The sequence below is a fragment of the Bacillus rossius genome, chromosome 8, assembly GCF_032445375.1.
Source record: "Bacillus rossius redtenbacheri isolate Brsri chromosome 8, Brsri_v3, whole genome shotgun sequence".
In the NCBI taxonomy this organism is placed as follows: Eukaryota; Metazoa; Arthropoda; class Insecta; order Phasmatodea; family Bacillidae; genus Bacillus; species Bacillus rossius.
The window spans coordinates 48,238,551-48,262,233 of record NC_086336.1 but is presented as its reverse complement, the minus strand read 5'-3'; the positions used below and the strand labels follow the sequence as shown (position 1 = coordinate 48,262,233).

General features: G+C 36.5%; 1 protein-coding gene across 3 annotated transcripts in view; it reads left to right on the top strand.

Annotated features, from left to right (window-relative positions):
* Positions 1–23,683, top strand: part of LOC134534880 (uncharacterized) — a 74,620-nt gene that overhangs the window by 25,061 nt on the left and 25,876 nt on the right. For all 3 annotated transcript variants that reach the window (XM_063373543.1, XM_063373542.1, XM_063373541.1), the window contains exons 3-7: positions 11,580–11,722; positions 13,607–13,722; positions 14,720–14,888; positions 15,888–15,943; positions 16,484–16,677. In XM_063373543.1, coding sequence (XP_063229613.1) covers positions 11,598–11,722; positions 13,607–13,722; positions 14,720–14,888; positions 15,888–15,943; positions 16,484–16,677 — 660 coding nt within the window. In that variant the 5' untranslated portion in view covers positions 11,580–11,597. The remainder of the gene's footprint in view (positions 1–11,579; positions 11,723–13,606; positions 13,723–14,719; positions 14,889–15,887; positions 15,944–16,483; positions 16,678–23,683) is intronic.

Sequence of the window (23,683 nt, the reverse complement as noted above, 5' to 3'; positions counted from 1 at the left end):
CTCATCCATCCACGGCGTTTTCTTAAGGGGCCCGCCTCGTCAAGGGTGTATGTGTGTTAGTGAGGCGGGATGATAAGCGCGACGCTCGTTGGTATTTCTATAGCGCGGTATAGCCTCTAAGCACAAGGCTCCGAACTGACGCACAGTCTTCTCGTCGTCACAGGATAACTGTGAAATTTGAGTGGTAACCGTAACATTATATGGCCGAGAAATGAAGATAAAGGTGTAATGCAAGTCCCTTAAGTGTTTTCAAGAATCTGTACTGTTTTTTTTTACGCCTAAAAATTACTCTGAAAACAAGCGTTTTAGCCATTTTAACTCTTCTAAAAATACCGTTTAAAAACTTCATCCGAAATCAAAAGTACTTTTCGGCCCTCAGATTTTCGTAAACAGACCACACTCACTTGGATCTCTTGAGTAGTTTCGAAATCGCGTTGTTTTTCCTACAGCTCTGCACATCATATGTGTGCCCGGGTAGTCGGAGCCCTTAAATACTTTTCGTAAACAGACACCGCTCTGATATCTTCAACAGCGTCGTTTTTTCCCGACTTATTTTTAAAGCTCTGCACATGTTATGTGTGCCCAGGTAGACGGAGTCATTATTATCTTAACGCATGCACTTCTTAACAAATATAAAAAAAAATTACGAAAGTGTGGCTGTGTGTAAAACAGCAGCGCGGCTGCCTGCAAGTGCGGGCTTCAGACTCCTGGTGGGCGACTTCCCGTCGCACGCTGGCATTCTGCAGGCAGGCGCAATCGTTCAGCGTTACAGAGTCCGTCAGTGATGAGCGTCAGTATATTAAATATATTTCTGGTGGAATGGTCCAACTCTATAAAATACAACACATTGCTAGGATCGCGATAAACAAATTATGTTCAAAGACCAAGGTTGACAAAACTGAACCGTAAATAGGGGACGTGTGAAACCTTTTATATAGTATCAGTCTTCGAACATAGTAAGGAAAACTTTTGGCAAGATAAATTTAATTTTTTTTTACCTAGTATTCAGGCGTCCTCTCAGTCACTGGAGTGGAGTGTAAATGCGTGCGAAAATTAAATCGGCGCGTACTGTTAGTGCCTGTAACTTTGCTGTTTTGCGTTTCCGGATGTGTGTTCCTTGAATAAAAAAAAAGGGGGGGGGGGGGGAGAACCCTTGGGTTTAGATTCCCTGCTACACGTTAGATAATGTCCAGAAATGTGCAGTGATTTTTTTTTCTCGAACGGATGTCAATTAGTTTCTCATTAGGCGTGTTTCTCTCTACATGTCGATTATAAAACCGGTAGGCTCTAAAGCATTGATGTCTGCTTGGCGATTGGTAACAACCAGAAGAATTTTTTTATAATGTATGAAATCGTTTTATTTTCGTTTGTCGCGCTAACGTTCACAATAACGCGATGTTTTGCTCTCTCGCTGCTGTGGTTCCATTAGGCGCACGCGAGCTAACAGCAGGGCAGTACTGTCCCTTGAAAAAAAAGAGAAACCCATCAGGATTAGGTTAATTAGACTACAAGAGCTGGGACTAATCGATTAGTACCATGCATTTTACTTCCGGCGAGGATAAAAAAAACCAAGTTACCTGTCCTTCGAAAGCAGGACAGCGAAGCACGTTGGTATGCCATTACGATCGTCCCCTAGGAGCAGGATACAGGAAAAAAAAAAGGATCGGGAGAGGGGGGGGATGGTTGATGCTAATGAACTACGGTGATTACTAAATTGAACCGTTTTTGTGGAAACAATGCTAGAAAATCTGACCCAATTCGTGGAAAACTTTCGTGAAAGATCTTGGAAATTGTATGATTTTCACTTTGCTTCTACAGGAAATCACTACAACCAATACAAACACATTTTTATAGGCAAATTGTTACGCTTGGAAAGTATGTTTGTAAAAGAAGAGTTTTTAATTTTTTTTTTTACAAATCTACAGTTTTCTTACCATCTTGATGAAATTTTGCGCAATTGACCTTCAAAGCAAGAGAGGTCACTATCTCCACGAGAATTCAAAAAACCAACCCCCACATCTTAAATCAGGATTTTGGTTCTCGTTGAAGAAATTTTGTACACTTAATGTTTTAAGATAAGAGGAAAAGTACTCTGCCCACACGAGATTTCATAAAAAATTTGGTATCACTAACCCGAAAAGAAGAATTTCGGTTCTTGTTGAATTTTTACACTCTTGACATTCAAAATCCGAGGCAAATTACTATTTACAAATGATTTCAAGAAAAAAAAACTATCCTCATTCTTCTAAATGAAGCCTCTTCCATTCTGCGTAAAACCAGGACAACGCCTGGTATACGTCACCTAATAGTAAATAAATGAACAGTCAAGAACGAGAAGGGATTAACGAGGCGGCCATCTCGACTTACCTTGGCTTTTGATTTCGACCGAAATGTAATAATTCATAACATATTTCGTAGAATTGTAATAATTTTATTACATTAATTTTTTTTTCAAAAATATTAAAAAAATAAAAGGTCAAAACAATTTACATGTCTTATCGTTTTCATAAATTATCATAAATAACGTAAACACTATTTTTTAAAATATCCTAAGAATTTAAAAATGTAGCAACTAAATTTAATTAAATTATTTTGTAACAAGGTTTTTTAACCCCAGCTTTATCATTATCCTATACGAAAATATTGCAATGCCTGATTAATTTACCTATTTTTTATTTGCCAAAAGATGCAGCATTTTTCTTGAATTTGATAAATAACTTATGATTCCGAGGCCCTAAAAAATTATAATCCTATAAAAACTAAAAATAAAGGAAAACTAAATGCATACATTAAATTTAGTCACTTATTACACGATTATTAGTCCTAAATAACATCAATAATTTTTAAAATATGTATAAAAATTTATTAAAATGTCTAATCATTTAGAAACAAATTGACATTGATCCTTAATTCGAATTTAAGCACAAATTTTCACATACAGTAAGAGTACAACAATGCTATAAAAAGTCATTAAATGTTGCTAAATATTGTTGAGTAATAAAAAATTACTCATTGATCACCTTGGCTGGCCAAAAATTTAAATTTTAGAATTTACTTAAAAAAATGTCTAACCCTATTCCAATGTCTGCTGGTGGAAAAAAATTTGACCACTATAAACGAACAATAACGAACAGTTATACGTCTTGGAACAGCAAAACTGATAGCTGGATTGCTCCAAAAATGCATTATCGAAGCTTGCGTTTATTTTTAATTTTTTTTTAAAACAGCGCCAACTTCGCATACATTTTTCATTTAATTAACTTTGGACTTAATTATCGCTTGTTTTTTTTTTTTTTTATTCGAGTCAAGTCGTGAGTTAGGCCATCAGTCGTGATTCATTCGGAAAAATTCTTTTTTTCGCTGTTGTGTGAGCAGCATTCGGCGCCTGACCCAGAATATCGGCGAGGCGGCAGCTTCGATCGGCATGTACACCTCTTGACTCTTCCTGGAGGTTTAACCGTCACTTGTGACTTTTACCTGCTGCCGCATATCGCATCTCATCGCTGCCCGTCAGTGACGCCCCTAAACGTTGCAGTTCCCTGGGCTATCTACCAGGAGGGGCCTTACCGTTGGCTTGGGAGGGGGGAGAAGGAATAGCCCCCAGAGAATATAGACGTTCGGGGGCTCCATCCTGGAAAATTTGGCGTCTAAACTCTTTTAAACAACATTTTAAATCCAAGCTGGAACTTAAATTTCGACTATTCTTTTAATTTGTCTTAAGAAATTTAAATATATATTTTTTCCCTTAAAGATTATACTCGGGTTGATTTTTTTTAAAAAGAGGCTGCAACTCTGTTGAAATCGCGTCATTAGACGTGGCAGTAAAATGTTTGAAAGTTTTTTTTTTCCTTATACGCAGTCATGTAAACCCAATTAATATCGAAAGATATTGATCAGCACTTCATACTGCACACTAGTTACGATTTAATTGTTACTTTTCTCATTAATTTCCATATTTTTTTTCATGGAAAACTTGACAAGCAAGGAAAATAAAAGATTAGAGGTCGACGCGGGACTATTTTGTTCTACGGCAGCACAGGACGCTATGCTCTTTTGTTCTACGGCAGCACAGGACGCTATGCTCGCTGTGTTCCCGCTGTTAGCCACGCGAGCAAAATAACAGCCAGCTGCATCTTGTGCTTGTTACTCCACAGGGCTCAAGGATCAGACAAGTGGAGTAGTATTATGTGTGTATGGGTTGTAAGCAATGACGAAACAGTTGGGTATCATTATTTTGGAAGGACGATCGCAGACTCGCTGAGATCCGCCCCTGTAACGCGCGTGTAGTGCATTCCAGCTTATCTGAACAATAGTGCGTTCCGGCTTATCTGATAATTTTTTTATTAATCCCCTCTTTATGTTTTCTTTTAGCCAAGGATAGACGTTAAGAACTAGAGCTAAGAATTGTTCTTGGAACATGTTTAAGATCAGTCATGTTATAAGTTTCATTTCTTGCAATATTGTTGAAAGCGCTGTAACTGTGAAATGCGATGTTTTTTTTTTTTACTTGAGTTTTAGCCGCTTCAAAGGAGCGGGAAAGGAGTTCGCCAACGTTTCGGTCGACATTGCGGTCGCCATCATCAGGATCTGATCGTCTGATGACGGCGACCGAAACGTTGGCGAACTGTTCACTCGTGACGCGGCTTTAAGATCCAAGTCCAGGGGCGTAGCCAGGGAGGGTGTTTTGGGTGTCCAAACACCCCCCGAAATATTTAAAAAAAAATATATATGTACTTATGACAAAATTTACACTTGTCTAGTTGTTGCAAATGCACTTAGAAGAAACTAAGAAAGAACCCTTGAGCCGATAACCCTTAATATTCAGCAATGAGTTTTCAACAGCGTCTTGTTAAAAATTTCATAAAGTCGGGACACAAATGTATGTTATTTAAATCCAATATTTTAATTACGAAAGTGCTTAAATAGCACCAAATTGCACATAAAAATCAAAATTTTTCCGGTGTAGGGCCCCCTCCCTAGTACGGGGGCAGGGTGTAAGTAAACACCCCCTGAAAATAAATCCTAGCTATGCCCCTGCCAAGTGCCACGGAAACTCGAGCCCTACCTTCACCCTCGCCTGCGGCCCGCGACGTCCTCGTCCGGCCGTAGGGGTGGCTGCTTGTGAGGGAGTGGGGGGGGGGGACGACTCGCGCCCGCACCGCGATCTAATCGTGCTAATGAAGGAGGTGGTCCGAAGACGCGCGCCTCGCGTGCCTTGCCGTCGGCCCACGCGCAAAAAACAACCCCCCCCCCCCCCTACCGCCTTCCAAAACCCACTACGACCACCTCCACCCGCCTCTTTTTACGTCGTTCCTTCTGCCGCCGTCCACCCGTGACGGCATGATTCGTCTTCGCCGCGTGTTTGCAGTCGGCGTCTTTGTAGTCCGGACATGCCGGATTATCGGACGTTCATACCAATTTCCAGTCAAATGGTGTTTTAAAAAACCAGTTTTAACAAACTGCTCAATCTAGTAAAAAAAAAAAAAAAATTAGCTTTGGTCTTTTAAAAAAAAACCATTATAACGGAAATATAACAGTGACACAGTATAAAACTGGAAACAATTTACTGAAATGAAAACCTGTGAGGGGGTATGTCTCACTCCAGGTTATTATTTTATATTAATTTTAACAGGGTTAAACAACTTTTAGACCTTTTTAGTAGCAAAACTTTAACAAAATAATATATCTATGTATACAGTGCATACTTTTGCATAATTAGCTGGCAAAGTTGTATTTTTAACATTTGTGTGCGGTATGCTTAAGGAGAACAAAATTGAATAAATTACAGAATTTTTTTGGGTTTAAAGTCAATCCTGGTGGATACTTCGTGATATGATTTTAATTCTTTCAGAAAATTTTATTTAATTTTATTTAGCCTTTTAAAATCATAAAAATACTGAGGATTTTAAAAAGCTAGGTAAAATCAAAAATTTATTTTTTTCTGAAAGAAATTAAACCCTATCACACAGTAGTCAGTACAATTGACTTTAAGAGCGTTCATCAGAGCAGCAAGTTCTCAGCTCGCGCCTGGCATCTGCATTTGGGTATGTGAGTGTGTGTGACCGCGAAGAGAGCGAAAGGAGGAGACAAAAATGTGTCAGTTATCGCTCTCCTACGGTCTTCTCCACACCATTCACGAGGTGTTATCTTTCTTCCCCCCACCTTGCGGGCCCCTTGTCAAGATAAACCCTTCCCGAGACCACGGACGCACAATAACAGTTGCAAGCCACAGCCACAGTGCTACGCATACGTATATATGTACACTCCAGCGATTCACTCATCCTATTTAGTCTTCTTTCATATTAGTATATTATAATCACAAAAGAAAAAATGGTGTTATAATACATACCACACTTTAACTTGAATACATTTTGAAATAGTTGTAATGCGAAGCTAGGAACTATGATAGAAAATGTTCCAAATTAGGTAATAATTTCTATAAGTGCAAATATTAATTTTTGACGTAACAACGTCTAATAAATCTATGAACGCCGGCTGCACGCAAGGAAAAGGATGACTCATTATCCCGTTACGCTCATTGTACCTTTGCGCCGCATATATCTCTCTTCCACTAGATTGGCCTATGAATCTACTATTAAGTATATTAAATAGGTTAAGGCGGGCTTTTCAAAAGTAGCTTTTAAATTTAGTACTTTAACTAAACTATTTTTTACGTGACGTCTAATAAATCGATGAACTCCAGCTGCACGCACGAAAAAGTGTCCCGTTACGCACATTGTTCCGTTACGCTGTGTCCCGTTACGCTCATTGTTCCGTTATGTTGTGTCACGTTACGCGGTGTCCCGTTACGCTGTGTTCCGTTACGTTGTCGACGAGTGCAGTAATAATAGCTTATGTTACAATTGACTAAAAAATTATAGTGATTCATATAATTGATGATAGATATTTGATTACAGTTTATTTATATGAAAACTTGTTCATAATTATATTTAAACTTTATAGCTAAACACCAGTTTTTAAAATTAATTACAAGTCATCTACAAGTTAACTGTTTCGTCGACTGTTTATAAAGTGAAGTGAAAAGTTAATGTGGTTTTCATTGCTAATAACAACAACAATTTCGGCAATAAAGGTTAATTATTCTTGCATTTTAAAAATCTGATTACTAGTATGATTTCAAGTGTTTATTCTTTTAATATTAAAATAAAAATGATTCAATTTTATTCATAAAGTATGCAATCATTTCATCAATGTTTTGTTATGACGTCACGTTAAACTATCGTACGTAAACCAAATTTACAGACAACCAATTTTTTTATTATCTTTAAATACTACGGACAAAATACGATAATCTAAACCCCCTCGTCTAAAGTCAGACCTTATTCTCCATCTGTATATTTCTCTAATCTCTGGATGTGACACTGAATTTAACATGAAGTACATGTCGCCAAATTACAAGGTTTAGTTTCCTCTATGAGAAACAATGTAAAATCAAAGTCGGAGATATTAACATTCCAAATTAGTTTAAATTCATTTAATTTTCTTTATCTGGGATTATATAAACCAACTCTAGACTAGCCTAATCAATTACAGAGAACTCCAAGTTAAATAAAACAAAATATAGCTTGCACAGGCTTGTCAGTTAGGGTAAAGCACTTTACGATAAACATTTCTACATTGATGATAGTTATAGAAAATTACTTCACAATAAATGGTGCAGCAAATTGAAAATTATAATATTGATGTTACGTTAATTAATCAGGAATAAATCTACAGAGCAACACGTCGTTTGGAGTACCTACTAATATTTCAAAGCACTTCACATACATATTTACACTGTCAATTAACAGTAACTTCATACCATTTTAATCCTTCTGTAGTTCCAAACATAAGTCAAAGGATATCGTGGAGTTATTCGTCCAACCATAACATATAGTCATGACACTCCATAAATGTCTTCATTGTCATGACGTTTGTTGGTAGGTAGCAGTAGAAATAACCAGTAGATCCTTAGACATCAACTCTATATTCGGAGTTTGACTATCATAATGTATACCCAGGTTCTTCAAGGTATTATAAAATTTGAATTATGGGGCTCTTGATTTAGATATCCCTCGCCCTGAAGTTCGTGGTCCAGCATAATAGTCGAAGCAAGATATTCGCAGGACAATTATAGGTCCGTAGTTTTCACTCTAAGATACACGCTGAAGTCGCCAACAGTTCTTTTTTCAATCTTCGTAGTAGCTTAGTTCACATTTTATACGATTAAGTACCTATATATGGATCATAATTTTAATCAATTATAATCACCGTACATAATACAGTATTACTGTATAAAATAACAATGATGTATTTGCTTCTTTCAAAAAAGAACCAAATTTTTTGCGTTTTCAACAAACAATTTTGTTTATCATATATACATTAGTAATACCCAATTTCAGCCACAAGTACAAATAAAAAATACGTAGTGTTGATAGCAACACAGTTCGCATTTCGTAAACAAAATGGCATTTAGTATGGAACTAAATGTCACTTGTAATATGCGTGGCACCCATGCACAATTTTTATACATTATGTAATTAGTGCGTTAGTAACGAGCGATAGTCATTCCTGTGGACTACCTCGACCTCGGTTTCTCAGTTACTTCCACAACGATCACCAACAGAAGGACAATGAAAAAAAAAAATTTCATAAACTACAGCAACACAGAGGTTGTTCTTGGTTTTCCTGTTGTATAGCACAGACATTTTATCCTATGAAAACAATTTTAATTTACATAATTGCATGATTAAGTACCAGTACATAAGTTACAGTGGTTTTATTTTTACCAATGTAGGCTAACAAGAACACACGGCAAGGAACACTGGTCAAGATACATTAACACAATCACATATACAACATATACACAATATAAAAAACGACGTGAACATAAATGAGATACAGTAGTGCACATTTAGAGTTGATATAGTCCTACAAAATACAAAAAAAAAAAAAACTAATAATGTGTTCCAGAATTTGAATGTAAAAGTTATTATTCACATATTTGTCCAGTTAAAATTTCAATATTTTCTGGAACTTAAAAGTTACATTATTGCAATTGAACTAATTTCTGGAATTTGTGGAATAAGTTTTTGGATATTCGTTGAAAATGAAGCGTCAACTTGTAGCAACAATCATTTCAAAATAATTAATTCGTGCAGAAATATGATGTAATTGACATAAATAATTAAGTTCTTATTTTTTTTTTACACTGGTAGCAGCCACCAAAATCATTAACACTATCTATGAATTGGAATTTTCGAAGTGGTAACAAATACGATATAGCTGTTTAGTACTTGGTCACCAAGTCTTGGTGCTACATCTAAACACATTCGTATGTATTCATTGGAGGATTGAAATTCTCTGTACACCCTAACAGCCTAAATTTAGACACTTAGTTATACCTTACAGTCTAACAACCAGTCATCGTGCGGCTTATTACTGCATTCAAAATTGCAATTAACTTTGCATAAACTTACTTACAACTTAATTATGCTTATTTTCTTATATAGTTATCCTTTAAAACACATTAAATTAGCAGAGTTAGGAAAATAGAACATTTACAAATTTACAACAAAAAAATTTTTCCTTTGGTTATTTACGAGGGTGGTAATACTTCCTCGTAATCTTAGCTTACGCAGCAACGCCGCGGCGCGCCGGGTCAGGAAGCAATATTTATTCGTCTCCTCTTTGACGCTTCTTCGCATTCCAAGATAGGAACCGCGAGTATCTCTTGTTCCGTTCTCACACAGACAGGGCAGTCAGGCGCGCCGAGCAGTATGCTATAAACGAGTGCAGTGCCTTCGGTTTAGGAAGATTACTCGAGATTTGTCGCGGTGACAATGGGGGACAAAGCGACAAAGTTTCTGGCGAGGAACTACAATTTTTTCCTATTAAAACATAATGGAGATTTGTCTATATTTCTTGGCTACAACGCCGTTTGAAAATGGCTAAAAATGGCAATTACAGTATGCTTTTAAAGCAACTTTCAATTGATATTTTCAAAATGTTATGCATTTAAAATGTTCACCAACATTTAAATTCTTTTAATGCGTCAACAGAAATGCTAAACGTGTAAAAGTATAGTAGTAATCTTCCGAATCCTGGATGACTGTATTAGAAAGTTTAACTCCATCTGATGCACGCTCTTAAAACTAAAAAGTTCCAATTTTATATTCCATTTCGTTCTCATTATCAACATCACATGAAAAAGTTAACAATGCAATTTTGCCAGCTAATTATGCAAAAAGTATGCAATGTAATTATGTTTTCATTTTGTGAAAGTTGAGCCACTCAAAAAGTTGGCAAGTTTAACTGTGTGGAACGTAAATATATAAAAATTACTAGGATTGGGATATACCTTAATAATGGCAATAAACTCTTAGTTAAATAAAAACACCAGAAGCGCTGTAATGCTACCTGGGGGCTAAGGTCAATTGTGGGAATCCACCCGGGAAAATATCTGAACACCAGCTATTCGATTGGTGCCGGATTGTAGAACGTGCCTAACCATAGAATGCCAGAGTGAAGACCTTTCACTGTAGGTGGTTCGAAGACTGTAGCTAGCACTAATCAGTGCAGGGTATTTGAAGTTTAGTTAAAAAAAAAAATCAAAGAGCATCTCTACCCTTACTATCCTGGTTGGCTGTGTTGTAAATGCTCTGTTAGGGGAAATAAAAAGTACGTATTACTAATTTGCATGATATTGTTTTTGGTTGCTGAAAGACTTGGCAGTATTACAAACATGAATAACCTAACATGCCAAATTTTTTTCGTGTAACTAACATATAACACATCATTTATACAAACAAGTGTTTTATAAATAACACTGTAAACACTGTACTTGTTTGTTTCCAAAAAAATTCCAAAGTACTGCAAAGAGTGAGTGAATTGGTGGTCCCCTCACTTACTCTTTCAAGTGAGTTGCTTGAATGCCCAGGGTCGCTGAGAAAAACCAAGGGGGCCTGGGGTCAAATAATTTTGTGGGGTCCCTTCCCTATTATTTATTGTACAACTTTTCAGTATCCGCGATTCAAACAAAAAAATATTAAAAAAGAACACGTAAACTGTACGGTGGGCCATAAACGTACATGTGATCCGCGTGTATTGCATAACGTGTAAGGTTTCCTATGAATTATATTATTAATATAGATGGCTTAGAATGAAAACATTGTATCTCATAAAATGCAAATTTTACAGCAGAGACAAAAAACAGTTTCTTTCGCCCCCCTCAATTAATGGTTGTACAATGGTTTTATGTGATTTCCCGATAGAAAGCAGTAGGATGCACATTTTATTTTTTTCAGCCAAACATTTTGTGAGATACGAGGTTTTCCAGCCAAAAACATAAAAAAAAAAACGTATTTTCGTCCAAAAATTGAGATACGAGGTTTTCATTCTAAGCCATCGATATCTAAACTCAAAACATTGGAGGATGTTTGGGGGGGGGGGGGGGGAGGTTTGTTCATGGGCCTGGACACTGGCGTCGAAGGCTCCCCTCCCTGCCCCTCCCACAATCCTGGTGCCTGCGCCGACCGAAGAACTGAAAAGGAGTGCGTTGTTGTTGGGACGTGTTGCAGCTTGCCGTCCTCGCGACGATGCTGGAGCAGGAGTCGCCCGGCGGCAGCACGGGCGGGACACCGCACCGGAAGCTGATGAAGAAGAAGAAACTGCCGGAGCCGACCAAGGACCTGGCAACCAAGGATCTGACGCAGGGATACTGGTGTGTTGCAGCTCCCGGAGCCTTGCTCGCCCCCCTCCTTTCCGTCCCTTGCCACCCCTCGTCATTTTGGTGAGGAAATATTTCACCAAGGGCCCTGCCTACCTGCAGGGACGTCGGAACAGGGGGGGGGGGGGGGCAGCAGGGGCGAGTCGCCCCCGTGCTGTTATGCATGTGGGGACGAGAGTAGCATCTCGCCCCCCCTCCTTTTCCCAGAATAAATGTTTGGTCCTAATAGTATTTTTCTCAACCAATAGTTACAAATGTTGCATTGGTGATCACATTGATTAGAAAATCAAATTTATGATTGTCAATATACTGTAAAATGATTGCAAATTCCTAGATGGTATTTTATTTAAATTGTACTACATCTACTGTCAGAGTAGTATTTAATACATACTACGTCATCAAATTCTTGGAATGGTATATTTAATATTTGGTTCGGAAACTTATTAAATAGCACAATTTTGCATCTAAAATTCCAAATTTTTCCGGGGGTCCTCCCCTCTAGGACTGAGGTAAGTGTGATACATCTTACCGCCCCCCCCCCCCCCCTCCACTCATGAAAACGTTCCGACGTCCCTGCCTACCTGGGCATACGTGCGGTGTGCAGAGCTTAAGAAGAAACCTTGCAATTTGAAAACTGCTCAAGATATCCGAGTGGTGTCTGTGAATGAAAAGCATTTAAGAATACGCGGACGGGCGGATGAGTAGCTCTGTATCCATATTTTATTTTTGAATTTTTTTTTTAGAAGAGTGAAAATGGCTGAAATGTGCATTTTCAGAATAATGTTTACGTAAGAAACACCTGGTATAGAATTTTTGAAAGTACTTTAGGTACTTGCATTACACCTTTATTTTAATTTCTCTGCCATATGATGTTACGGTCATTTCTCAAATCTCTTAGTGGCCGATGCACGATAAGAAGACAACTAGCCAGTGCAGAACCGTACACTTAGAGGAGATACCACGCTAGAAGCACCAGAGTGTGTCTCACTATCATCACACCTCTCTAACACTAATAAACCATTGGCTAGGTGGCTAGTTTGGCTTTTTAATGGGACTACAAAAGTAAATTTTTAAGAATTTCACAATTTGGTTTTCTCATAAATTACTTGTAGTGTGTGACCACAACATAATCTAGAGTCTGACCACAACACTATTATTCATTAAAAAACTTTAATTATAGTGATTATTTGGATAACTTTATGTTTTCGAAACTTTTATTGTTATAAAAATTAGATTATTTTAACAAGTTTGTTTGAAGATAAGTATGTAAATAATATCTCTGGCTTGCTGTTTTGTTTTCAAGCAAAATTGGATAGTGATACATATATTAGTGTATTCCTTCTATTGGTTACACAGTATTCTGTTGCAATTTTTTTTTGCATTTGATTAATATCGGTGACTTGGATCACTATCATATATTTACATACATGTGTATGTGTGTGTAGGTGTGTGTGTAGGTGTGTAGGTGTGTGTGTGTAGGTAAGTGTGTGTGTGTGTGTAGGTGTGTGTGTAGGTATAGGTGGACCCAAAACAAACCCATTTCTTTGATGATCCAGCTTGTCTTAAATGTCAAGCTCCTTTTTAAAACAATATGTTTCGTGTGTTCAAGCTGCAAGGCACAAACGTAAAACTTAGCACCACACCTTTAAGTACAAATTCTTCAATGAAATTCACTCTAAATAATGTTGGTAAAAATTTTTACCAACATAAAAATTTAAACTAAAGATATCATAGTTAATGATTCTTAGAGAAACAGATTTGCGCATATCTAGTCACTTAAATTGGGCTATAAATTCATACTAATTTTTCATGTACTGTATATTGTTGTGATACTTAGTGTAGTTGAACCTTGCATCCATTGTTTTTGTTTCCGCATAGTGTCCTGTTGGAGTTGCTGAAAGGCCACAAGACATTCTTTTACCCGCCGGACAGCAGTGCAAAGAACATGGTTGACTACTATGAAGTTGTCAAGGAGCCCATGTGGCTTGACGAAAGTAAGTTCTTACTGATTATTGTGCTTGAAAATTATAATGTTTAAAGAAGCTGCTCATATGCGTGATTTATTTAGAGTGTTCGTACAGGATTTTTCATTAATAATGTCAATTTTCACCATATCTTCCTAGTGCTTTGGTTTTCTTCCCATTAGTATTTGGTGTCTTACAGCCAGATCCTATTGTTAGGGCCATTTATTTTTCGTGAAAAATTTTGATTGCACATTAGACTGCAATAAAATATACCAAGCAGCGATTGTTCCCTTTTGATTGGGGGCTGTCTGCAAGATAAGCCTTGGCCCTACTTATCTGGCCATTCAGGATGTGGTTGCTTCTGCAGTGAATCACTGTGATTTGTGTGCTGACAGTAAACATGTGTCTGAGAGAAATTGGACCAATCACGAAACACAAGACGATGCTACAGTGATTTAACACACAAATATTCTCTAAATATTTACACGAAAATACATGTACACCTGGTATATGAACTTGTAGAGACGTTATAATATTATTTACTTTTAATAAGTTTACATTACGTAAACACCAAACAATGTTACTTTGTAGTTAACATCTTTCTGACTGTTACTTAGTGAAAAATTTTAATGGATGCGGGCCAAAATATGATAAGACTGCTGGCATAAAATCTTCTGGTTGCCTTTTTTGTTTGGGTTTCAGAGCTATTAAAGTACATATTGTTCTAATTTTTTGATGGTAGCCTGTATTTAATCCATTTAGAGTAAAAAAAATGGGAAAGTACAAAGTAACTTTGTTGGTGTGCTTATGGTGTGTAGTTTTTTTAAAAAAAAACTAATTCTATAATCATATACGACTCAACATTTTTAAATAAGTGGGATATTAAACACATAAAGTTTTTGGTATACTCCTTACATTATGTTAAAAATCTACCTTTGATTCTTTCTTTTTCATATTGACAACTTTTCTTTTTATATTTCACTGTATGACAGAATTACAAATTGAGGCTGTGTGTATTTTGTTGCAGTGCGTCGCAGGTTTGAGTCTGGTGAATACCAGGAACTAAAGCAATTTGCTGCAGATATGCGGCTATTGCTGAAGAACTGTTATCGCTTCTTTGGCGCCAACAACTTGGCAACAAAGCGTGCCTTGAAGCTGGAATGCTCTTACATCCAGTGCGTTTTGTTGCTTCCACAGTAAGTTCTCAACACAGTTTTTGTAAACATGGAGTTTTTTATTTTGTATACAAATATGATAACTGTGAATTGAGGTACTGTTCTTTTAGTTTTTATTCTGCGCACATTTGCATACCATTCTCATCTAACGTGTTGGTCTCCCTAATGTGGTTTCATACACTTCATTGTAGCCTTTGTTAGTCCACACTGGGGTTCATTTGATTTATCATGAATAAAGACAAGATTTTATGGTGAATTGAGATAAAACTGAAAAGTATGTTAATTTACAACAAAATGAAGGCAAATAAATCATGCAACATGTGAACTAAATTATAAAATTAAACAGTATTGAATCAAAACTATAATCATAAATATTTTATTATAATTCAATGAATGGCATTATTTTACCTGAACTAAACTGAGATATATTAACTAAATTTTTATTTTGACTGATCTTTCATTCTTTATTAGCTAATTTTTATGTTACTGGTGTTGGTACATTTTCAAAAAACACAATTATTTGGTGATTTATTTTTATTGTTATAAGTAAATGCTTTATAAATTTGTTTCTCACACATTACTTTGTTGTAAAATTGTAGCATGTATGATAGTCAAAATTACACTCCTTGATGAAATAAGTATTTAGAGTTATTATAGTGTTATTTTTGTTGCATGTGAAGATAATTTAGTAAAATAAAAACAATAGCACAGAAATATTTTTGTTTTGAAAGCAAAATTAATTTAGGATTAAAACCATTAAATCTTGTCTCTAATCTTGAATAACTGTTTGATCAAGACTGATCGTCTTGTTCATGTGATAATGTGTGAATGTTTCCTTTTTAAAAATGTGGTAAATGAAGAACTTTTGTTATTTTTTGTTTGCTTGCACTGAAGTCAGACCACTTTAGTTGTTGAGAAGTAGAAGAAAGTTATAGATTAGTAAAACAATGAATGTTTTTATGGGCAATTTTGATTATCGTGTCAAATTTTAAATTATATTGTGAATGCTGTTTGTTTTAGAGAACTGCAAAGCCAGTGTTCATTGCTGCCAGATGATGAAGTTATTGAAGTAGAAGGTAATTCATCTTTAGACAGTTTATATTTATGGAGTAAGGGGTTGAGATAGGAGCAGGAAGATGTCATATATGTTTGAACAATTTTTTTTATGCCATTTATAATTTTTATTTTTAGCATTAATTATTGGCCCTCGTTATGGCAGCTATTAACAAAGTTCAAACATTATGTCTATTGATAGTATGATTACTGCTATAGTCTAGGTCTGGGGTGCAATATACTACTACTCAGATCGGCTCAGCTAAAAGATGACCTGACGTGCAACATTCACAAAACACTTCAAAAATAAATAAATGTTGATAATGTTCTCCGAAAAGGTTTGTTGGTGTTCTGAGTTTTGAGGTTAAGTACAAATATTCGGTTATGCAGTTTTTAGTGTTTTAGCAGAACTTTTACTTAGAATTTTTTTTTTTTAAATCTGCACAAAAACAAGATGCTGTCCAAATTTTTTTTTACTTTTTTCCCGTACCCGTAGAAGTCGGGGAATTTTTTTCTTACCGCAGGTTTGCTAGGACGTGGCGTGTGTTGGCATGTGCCCGCAGACGGGGGCAGCGAGGGGTTCCGGTCCCAGCTGCTGGAGCGCGTCCTGGACGACCAGCGGAGGAAGGAGGAGGAGCGCCAGCGCCACGTGGCGGAGCAGGTCTCCCTCGCCGAGGAGAACAAGGACGTCATCCGCTGGGAGCGGGAGGTCCTGGTCTCCGAGGCCCACGAGCGCCAGATCAAGGGCATGTGGGAGGTGAGAGCCAGCCGCCCTCTGCCGCCGCCGCAAGAGCCCGGGGACGGGCGACACGGTAGCGAGAACCGCTTTATTCCAAAGATCCGACGACCGTTCGCACAACGGATTCTGTTGTAAACGATCGCAGTGCAAGTGTCCAGAAATTCAAAAGTAATAAGTCAGTAGCTTAACAGAATTATTTATTATTTAACAATTTCTGGTGGATGAAAAAAAGAGTAATTAGTCACATGAAATTTGAACACGGCACAATAAACATTATGCCTTTGACTAATTAACGAGCACAACATTCAAGTATAGCCCTAAATTACAGGCAAAAAAAATGGAGTGAAAGGTGTCTACAGAAAAATATAAACAGGTAAATAGTAGGGGTGTGTGGGAATAGGTTTTTGTACTGCGGGAAATTTTCGGGAAAAATAAATTATTCCCGCGGAAAACGGGACGGGATCGGGAAAATTAAAAAAAAAAAAAGCAAATTTTTAATTCTAATATGAGAAGATGGCCATTTAAACGTTTCTTGCAAAGTTAGTTGTTTTTTTGCTGCTATTTCTTTTGTCTGCTTCACTTGCCCTTTTTTCAGCGGTGACTTCATATTTTTTAGCATCCTCAAATTCTTTTTTTTATAGAGGGATGTTTATTGAGATGTCTTAGTAATCCAGACGTGCTACCATGCTCGCATCTCAAAAATTTTTCACACGACACACACTTTGCCAGGGATTTACTGTCTGTCAGACGTTCAAAATACTTCCAAACACTTTAGGTTTAGAAGTAACAAGCTGATCTGTTGCAACCTCCATTATTTGTAGGCTGCTAGTTTGTTTTAATATTCAACGGCATCAAAAATAGGAACAGATACTTTGCACAAGTCTTAATAACGTAACGTCAGCCGAGAAAGCCCGCCAAACTAAACAGTAAACAACTATTTTTTCTCCCAAAGCAAAATCATAGATGTTTAGATACTCGTGAGCAGTGGTGTAAAACTACGTGATTTCATATTTTTCAAAGTGCCAATACAGTTCTCTACATCGCCACTGCTATCAAGTAATGAGAACGGTTACGCTTCGTTATGTAACGCAAGTCTAGTATTTCTTATATCTTTGGCGAAAAGGTTGGATTGCGCATGTGTTTTGTTTGTGTCTAAGGACACACAGTGGTTTTAGGTTAAGTATTCGATGGTGACGGCAATAACGTTATATAACTGACTATTCACATATTTAAGGTACTCCATGTACGTTTTTTATATTCCAATTAGATATGTGTAAACGATTATCATAATTCACTGCACACCACAGCTGTCGCTACGATCGGCATACGTTTAAAAGATGTTTTGCGTTTAAATAGTACGGAAACTTCAAAAATGTACGAATCCATTAAAAAATATTGTTGTAAAAACAGTTTGAATTGATAGAATATCTTTCGAATGATTAGTAAACATTTGTAAATTTTTAAACAATTTCCCGAAAAATGCGGGAGTAATAAAATTCCCGCCCTGCATTTCGGGAAGCCTATTTTCCCGACTTTTTTCCCGAAGCGTCGGGATCCCGCACACCCCTAGTAAATAGGAAATATGGGTGTCACCTAAATGAATGAAATTATTGTACTTTTATCATGGGTATTGGTTTTTTTAAGTATCAATAGGAAACAATTATATAGGAAATCCATAAAATTGGGGATATGGTCAGATACCAATGCTGAAACAATTACATTGGTACTTCACTACTAGATTCAGTAACTCCTCTTTACTTCGTGTGAGGTATTTACTTTTGTGAATTTGCACCATTATCCTGTCCAGAGATAGAAGAAGAATTTCTGCTTTGTTTCTTTCTCCCACTCTAACCAACTAAATCTGTGATTGGTAAAACACAATTAACATCTCACCTAACCTAGCCAGAAAGTCAACTACTTATAGAACATGCCTCATGAAAATAACAAATATAATAAATACTTGTACAATCATTTCCTACTGTAGGCAGTTTAACAATTACAGTGAAAGTCCGTTGTAGCGAATACGGTCTATAACATAAAGTCCGCTATAACGATAATTGCCATCGGCACCGTCAGTTTTGCATATGCTGCGTAGGATAAAAATTTCGGAAATAACGAATGCAGTGTGGGCTCATTTTCGCTATAGCGATAGATTACACACCTGTAATTTTGCTCTAAAACAATGAGAAAACATCTACAATTTACTTAATAAATGAGAAACAGCTTCGCACAATTCCACGCGTCCGGCAAATGAAACAACGCGCATGATGTGGCCGTCTTGGCAACACCGCACAAGGTGGGGCCCCACAGCAAGCATAGCTTGCCTCGCGGCGACGAAAGCAAGCTACTGCGACAGGGCCCCGCTGCGAGCATTACTTATTTAGAATCACGCCGACTGTAGCCCGTAAATGAGCATAACTCGTCTCACACTTGTATCGTAAGCGTTGCGTACGGTGTAGTTTTAGGGGTGTAAAAGTAACGAAAAAAAGCGTACCAGTGTGTTGTTACTATAACAATTAGTACTCGTTACTATCGTATCGTTATGTTACACGTTACTTCTGATACTGCATAACATGCTATGTTATGTTGCAGAAACGAATCGAGTCGTAATGCGTACGCGTACAGTATTACGTCGCGTAAATAATAATAAATATAATATAAACAATTAAAAATATTTGATAATTAACAGTTTTTATTAACCAAGAAAAAATTTAATCTCATTCTTACATCTTTTCTGTTCCATTCTCAAACTTTGTCTACACACACAATACCTTTAATAAACACTAAAAAACTTGAACGACAAATTTCCAAATTATACTTTACCAAATAATGGACTTTACTTAATAAACAAACATAGTTCTTTGTAACGTAAATTCATCGAATATGCGCGCGCATGCGTAAAACATACGAAAAATGTGAGTAACGAGATGCCGCCGTGTGTAAGGTTTCGTTACTCGTTACTAGATGGCGCACCCGTTACTCAGTACCGAATACATACGGTTTGCTACAGCTCTATGTAGTTTCAGTGTACGGTACTACGTGCATTTTTGTTTACGTCAATCAGTCGTTTTTATCAGCATACAAATGCTTCAACGAAAGATTTGATGAACTTCCAAGAGGTCCAGTCGTTTATTTTGTCCGAAAGTCTAGTGAAATCAAGGCAAACAAAAATTCATTCGTTTTTTAAAAAGTGATTTTTAATTTTGTGTTATTTTCCAAGGGTCTGTATGAGTGATTATTTTTGTGTTACTGACCAATTGTCGGAAAAATTATTTTATATAATTTGTATGGTTGTCCAATGTAATTAGAGATTTAAAAATTTTTTTTTGTGTTTGACATTAACGTGAATAATAATGTGACAAATTTTAAAATAAATTTCACTACATCTTTAAGTTTACATATTGTTAGTAAGTATTCAAAACTCCGCAAATATGCATCCGATATCATCAGCTTAGTGCACATGTCTCCAGCAAACCAGCTGCGGCCAAAGCGACAGGAAGCGGCCGGCATGACCTTGCGTGACCCCGCCCGCCCATCTACATGTAAACAAACAGCTGTGTGCTTAGCCACGATGTGCGTGACGGCCTTATCACGGCCACGCGGTCTTATATTTCGCAGTCGGCAAGTGCTGATATAGCTTAAAAATGTTATTTTAGTAAGTTTTATGTATATTTCCTTTACTTTTGTTGTGAATTTCCATAGTAAAAACAAGCGAGAAAATAATATATTTTAAAAATGCTACTAAAATAAGATTTTTTTTTAAATTTTGGCTATAACGAAAATTCGCTATAACTAGGGATGGTGATTTTTCGTTTTCGCGAAATAGATGCGAAAATATGCTAAATTATAATTTTTCCGCAATAAAAAGGGAAATCTAGACTATTCCAAGATAAATGCGAAATCAAGGTAAAAAACGTAGATTCGTCTTCACTCTACACAATTTATTTACCGATTGTATTTCGTTTCAGTTCAGTATCAAAAGAAACCATCAGTTTCTTAGTGTCACGTCATTCACAACACTATTGTTCGTAAATATTGAATGGTAGAATGGCCATCCGTGCCTCGCGATTGTAAACAATGCAAAGAACAACTAGCTGGAAGAGTGTCCGTCATCTTGCAGAGTACAAGTTTTTAGGCCACCATATTGCGATATCTCTGCTTCGCCGTGCCCATTTTCTGGCTGTTTCACATGAAAGCCGCGATCTTGTGTAGTCTGTGGAAGGTGGTGTGTTTACAAATACGCGCATACTCGTGAATGTGTTGTATACTGTTATTTCTCGTGGTAAAAATGGGACAAAACGTAATTTCCATTCGCTATCGCATAAATGAATACAAAAGTGAACAGTTCTACGAATGTGATACTAATATTTTAATGTGCAATTTATGTAATCGCCGTCTGGAGTGGAAAAAAAATATGTACTTGAAAAGCACATTAAATCTGAGGGACATCAGGTTGCAAAAAAAAAAAAAAATTCACAGAGAAATCGGATGAAGAAAAAAAGTCGGTAAAACGGCAAACAACGGTTTCTGGCATAATCGAAAACCAAAAAAATGTGAAAATCGAAAAAACGAAAAAAAAAAAAAAATTGAAAAAACAAGTTTCAATAACATTATTTGTGCACACTACATCAACTATGGCCATGAACACGGTTAAAAATTATTTATTGTAATATTAAGTATTCAATTTATTGCACTCATAAGTGCTAAAAAGTTGTTTGGAAACCTGCCAAGATAGGCTATCTTTGTAGTTGTGCTAGATCTTAGGCTATCTTTGTAGTTGTGCTAGATCTTTATTTCTGTGGTTAATAATTAATATGTGTATTATTTAATGATTTTTAAAAATATACTTTTCTTCAGTAATGTAAAATGAGAGAATTGGCTAAATCTTGTTTTTAAAAATGCTACAAAATGCTAAATTTCAAATTCAAAATGCTAAATGTTATTATTTTAAATGCTATAAATTACCATCTCTAGCTATAACATAAACTTTTGGCGCCGTTATAAATTTACGTTATAACGGACTTTTACTGTACTTAACATAATAGAAGCATGAAAATGACACTGCAGCATTTATTTTTGCATTTTATGTTTAGTTTTCACTGTATAAGCACGCTAATTTTGTTGCTAGATTTACACTGCACATTATCTGCTATATGTAAAATGTTGTGTAAAATTTCTTAGTTAAAAATTTTTCTTGGCTTATTACATGGTTATCACTTACTTACAGCTAGGAAATGCATAGTACTTTAATTAATACTCCTATTTTCAAAATATTTGGAATCAATAAAACAAACAAACCAGAATGGTGACTGAGGTCTAGCCTTAATACTGTCACCACTCACCACCTCCGGCTAGCCCAAATTACGTGATGAGTGGAACATACAGGTTGCAGGTCACGAAGAAAGAAGAAATTTACACACAAAGTTCGATGTATTACCTGGTTTTATTAATTTTTTTATTTAATTTAAAATTCACACTAAATTCCGTACAATTGAATAAATAAAAATTTAACGTCCATTAAAAAAAATAAACCCCGGAGCCATCGCCTGGCCACAGCCTGCTCCGCCCGCCGCCCGAACAATGACCACTCGGCCTGGCGCTCGGACAATGACTGAATTTTACAGCCTTCCTTTCCTTTGTGCGGGCAGTGTTCTGGGCTCGCTGACGTAATTCTCAGCCAATCACGGCGTATGGCAACAGAAGCTTCCACGAAATGCTTGCTTCTGTTCCCATGATGCAGCGATTTTGTCTCTTTCTCACACTCCCATGACCGTGAATCACACGCCTAGCGTGTGAAATAAAGCCTTGGTCGTGGAAGAAACGAAGGAGAATCACGTCAGCATGCCTTCCCACACAAAGAAGCCAGAAAAAAAAAATTACTTCAAAAATAAACTTACGAATTTTAAAATTAAAAACAATAAACCCGGTGTAATATTTTTCAATAACTTCGAAAAAGAAACAACTTTACATCATTTGAAAACCTAACCTTTAATTTGATAACAAAAAAAATTTCTAACAAACGTTTATTGCTGGATTGCATGAGGAAGGCTGTAATCTGGGTTGTTACATTACTAACATAACACATGTTTGTAAAAAAATAAAAAAATATTTTCATGTTGTCCTGTAATATGAAATACTACATTGTTACTTGTAATTTGTTTTTGTATATGTGCATAAGTTGAAATACTGCACATTTTCTTTTTGGACAGAATATAGGCCTATTTATTATGTGTGTGCGAAGTTGTGGATTATGAAAGTCAAATTGAAGACTAATAGAAAACTGAAGAAATATCAATACACTATTAAAGATAAAAACACACATAATTTTAGAATTCAATCATAGCCAAATAACTAGTTTTCAAAGCTTATGTGTTTTTAAATTAACTAACTGGAAAATGTTCAACATAAGGTTGTATCAAGCACAGACTTTGCTTATTTAATATTTTATGTTTAACTTTTACAAGTCCCATATTAGCTACATTACTTTATGAAAAGTTTGTGCAATTTAGAGCCCTGTTTGTAGGTAAGTTTACTGTCATCGCCATCAGCTGCTTCCAACCTGTTGCCAGGTCAGCAAAGTGAAATGTCTCCACCATTCCTCTGTCCCTATACCATTCCTCCTCCTTCTGTTCCATTCTTCTCTCTCCTGCACTACTTCAACTTGCTGCTCTTCCCACCTCCTTGGTCTTTCTTGGTGTCATCTTCCTGTGTAGGTACTTTAGAATAGTACTTGTAGAGTAGTATGTGTATAGTTTAAAGTCTCATGTATAAAGGTATTAACAGCAGCAAATGCATCAGCTAGCTGTGCCCTTCCTTATGGATCTGTTTTTCTCTGCTTCTCTCATGCAAACAAGCCACCAGGTGGGCAGGACCCCACAGTCTACGATCAGCACTCTCGCAGACAGGGGAAATTTGAAAAATAGGGGAAACTCTGGGAATTTAAAATGTGTCTTAAAAACTGTGAAAACATAGGGGAAGCGACGAAAACTTGGTTGCAAATCAGTATCAGTAGTGAAAATTCCAT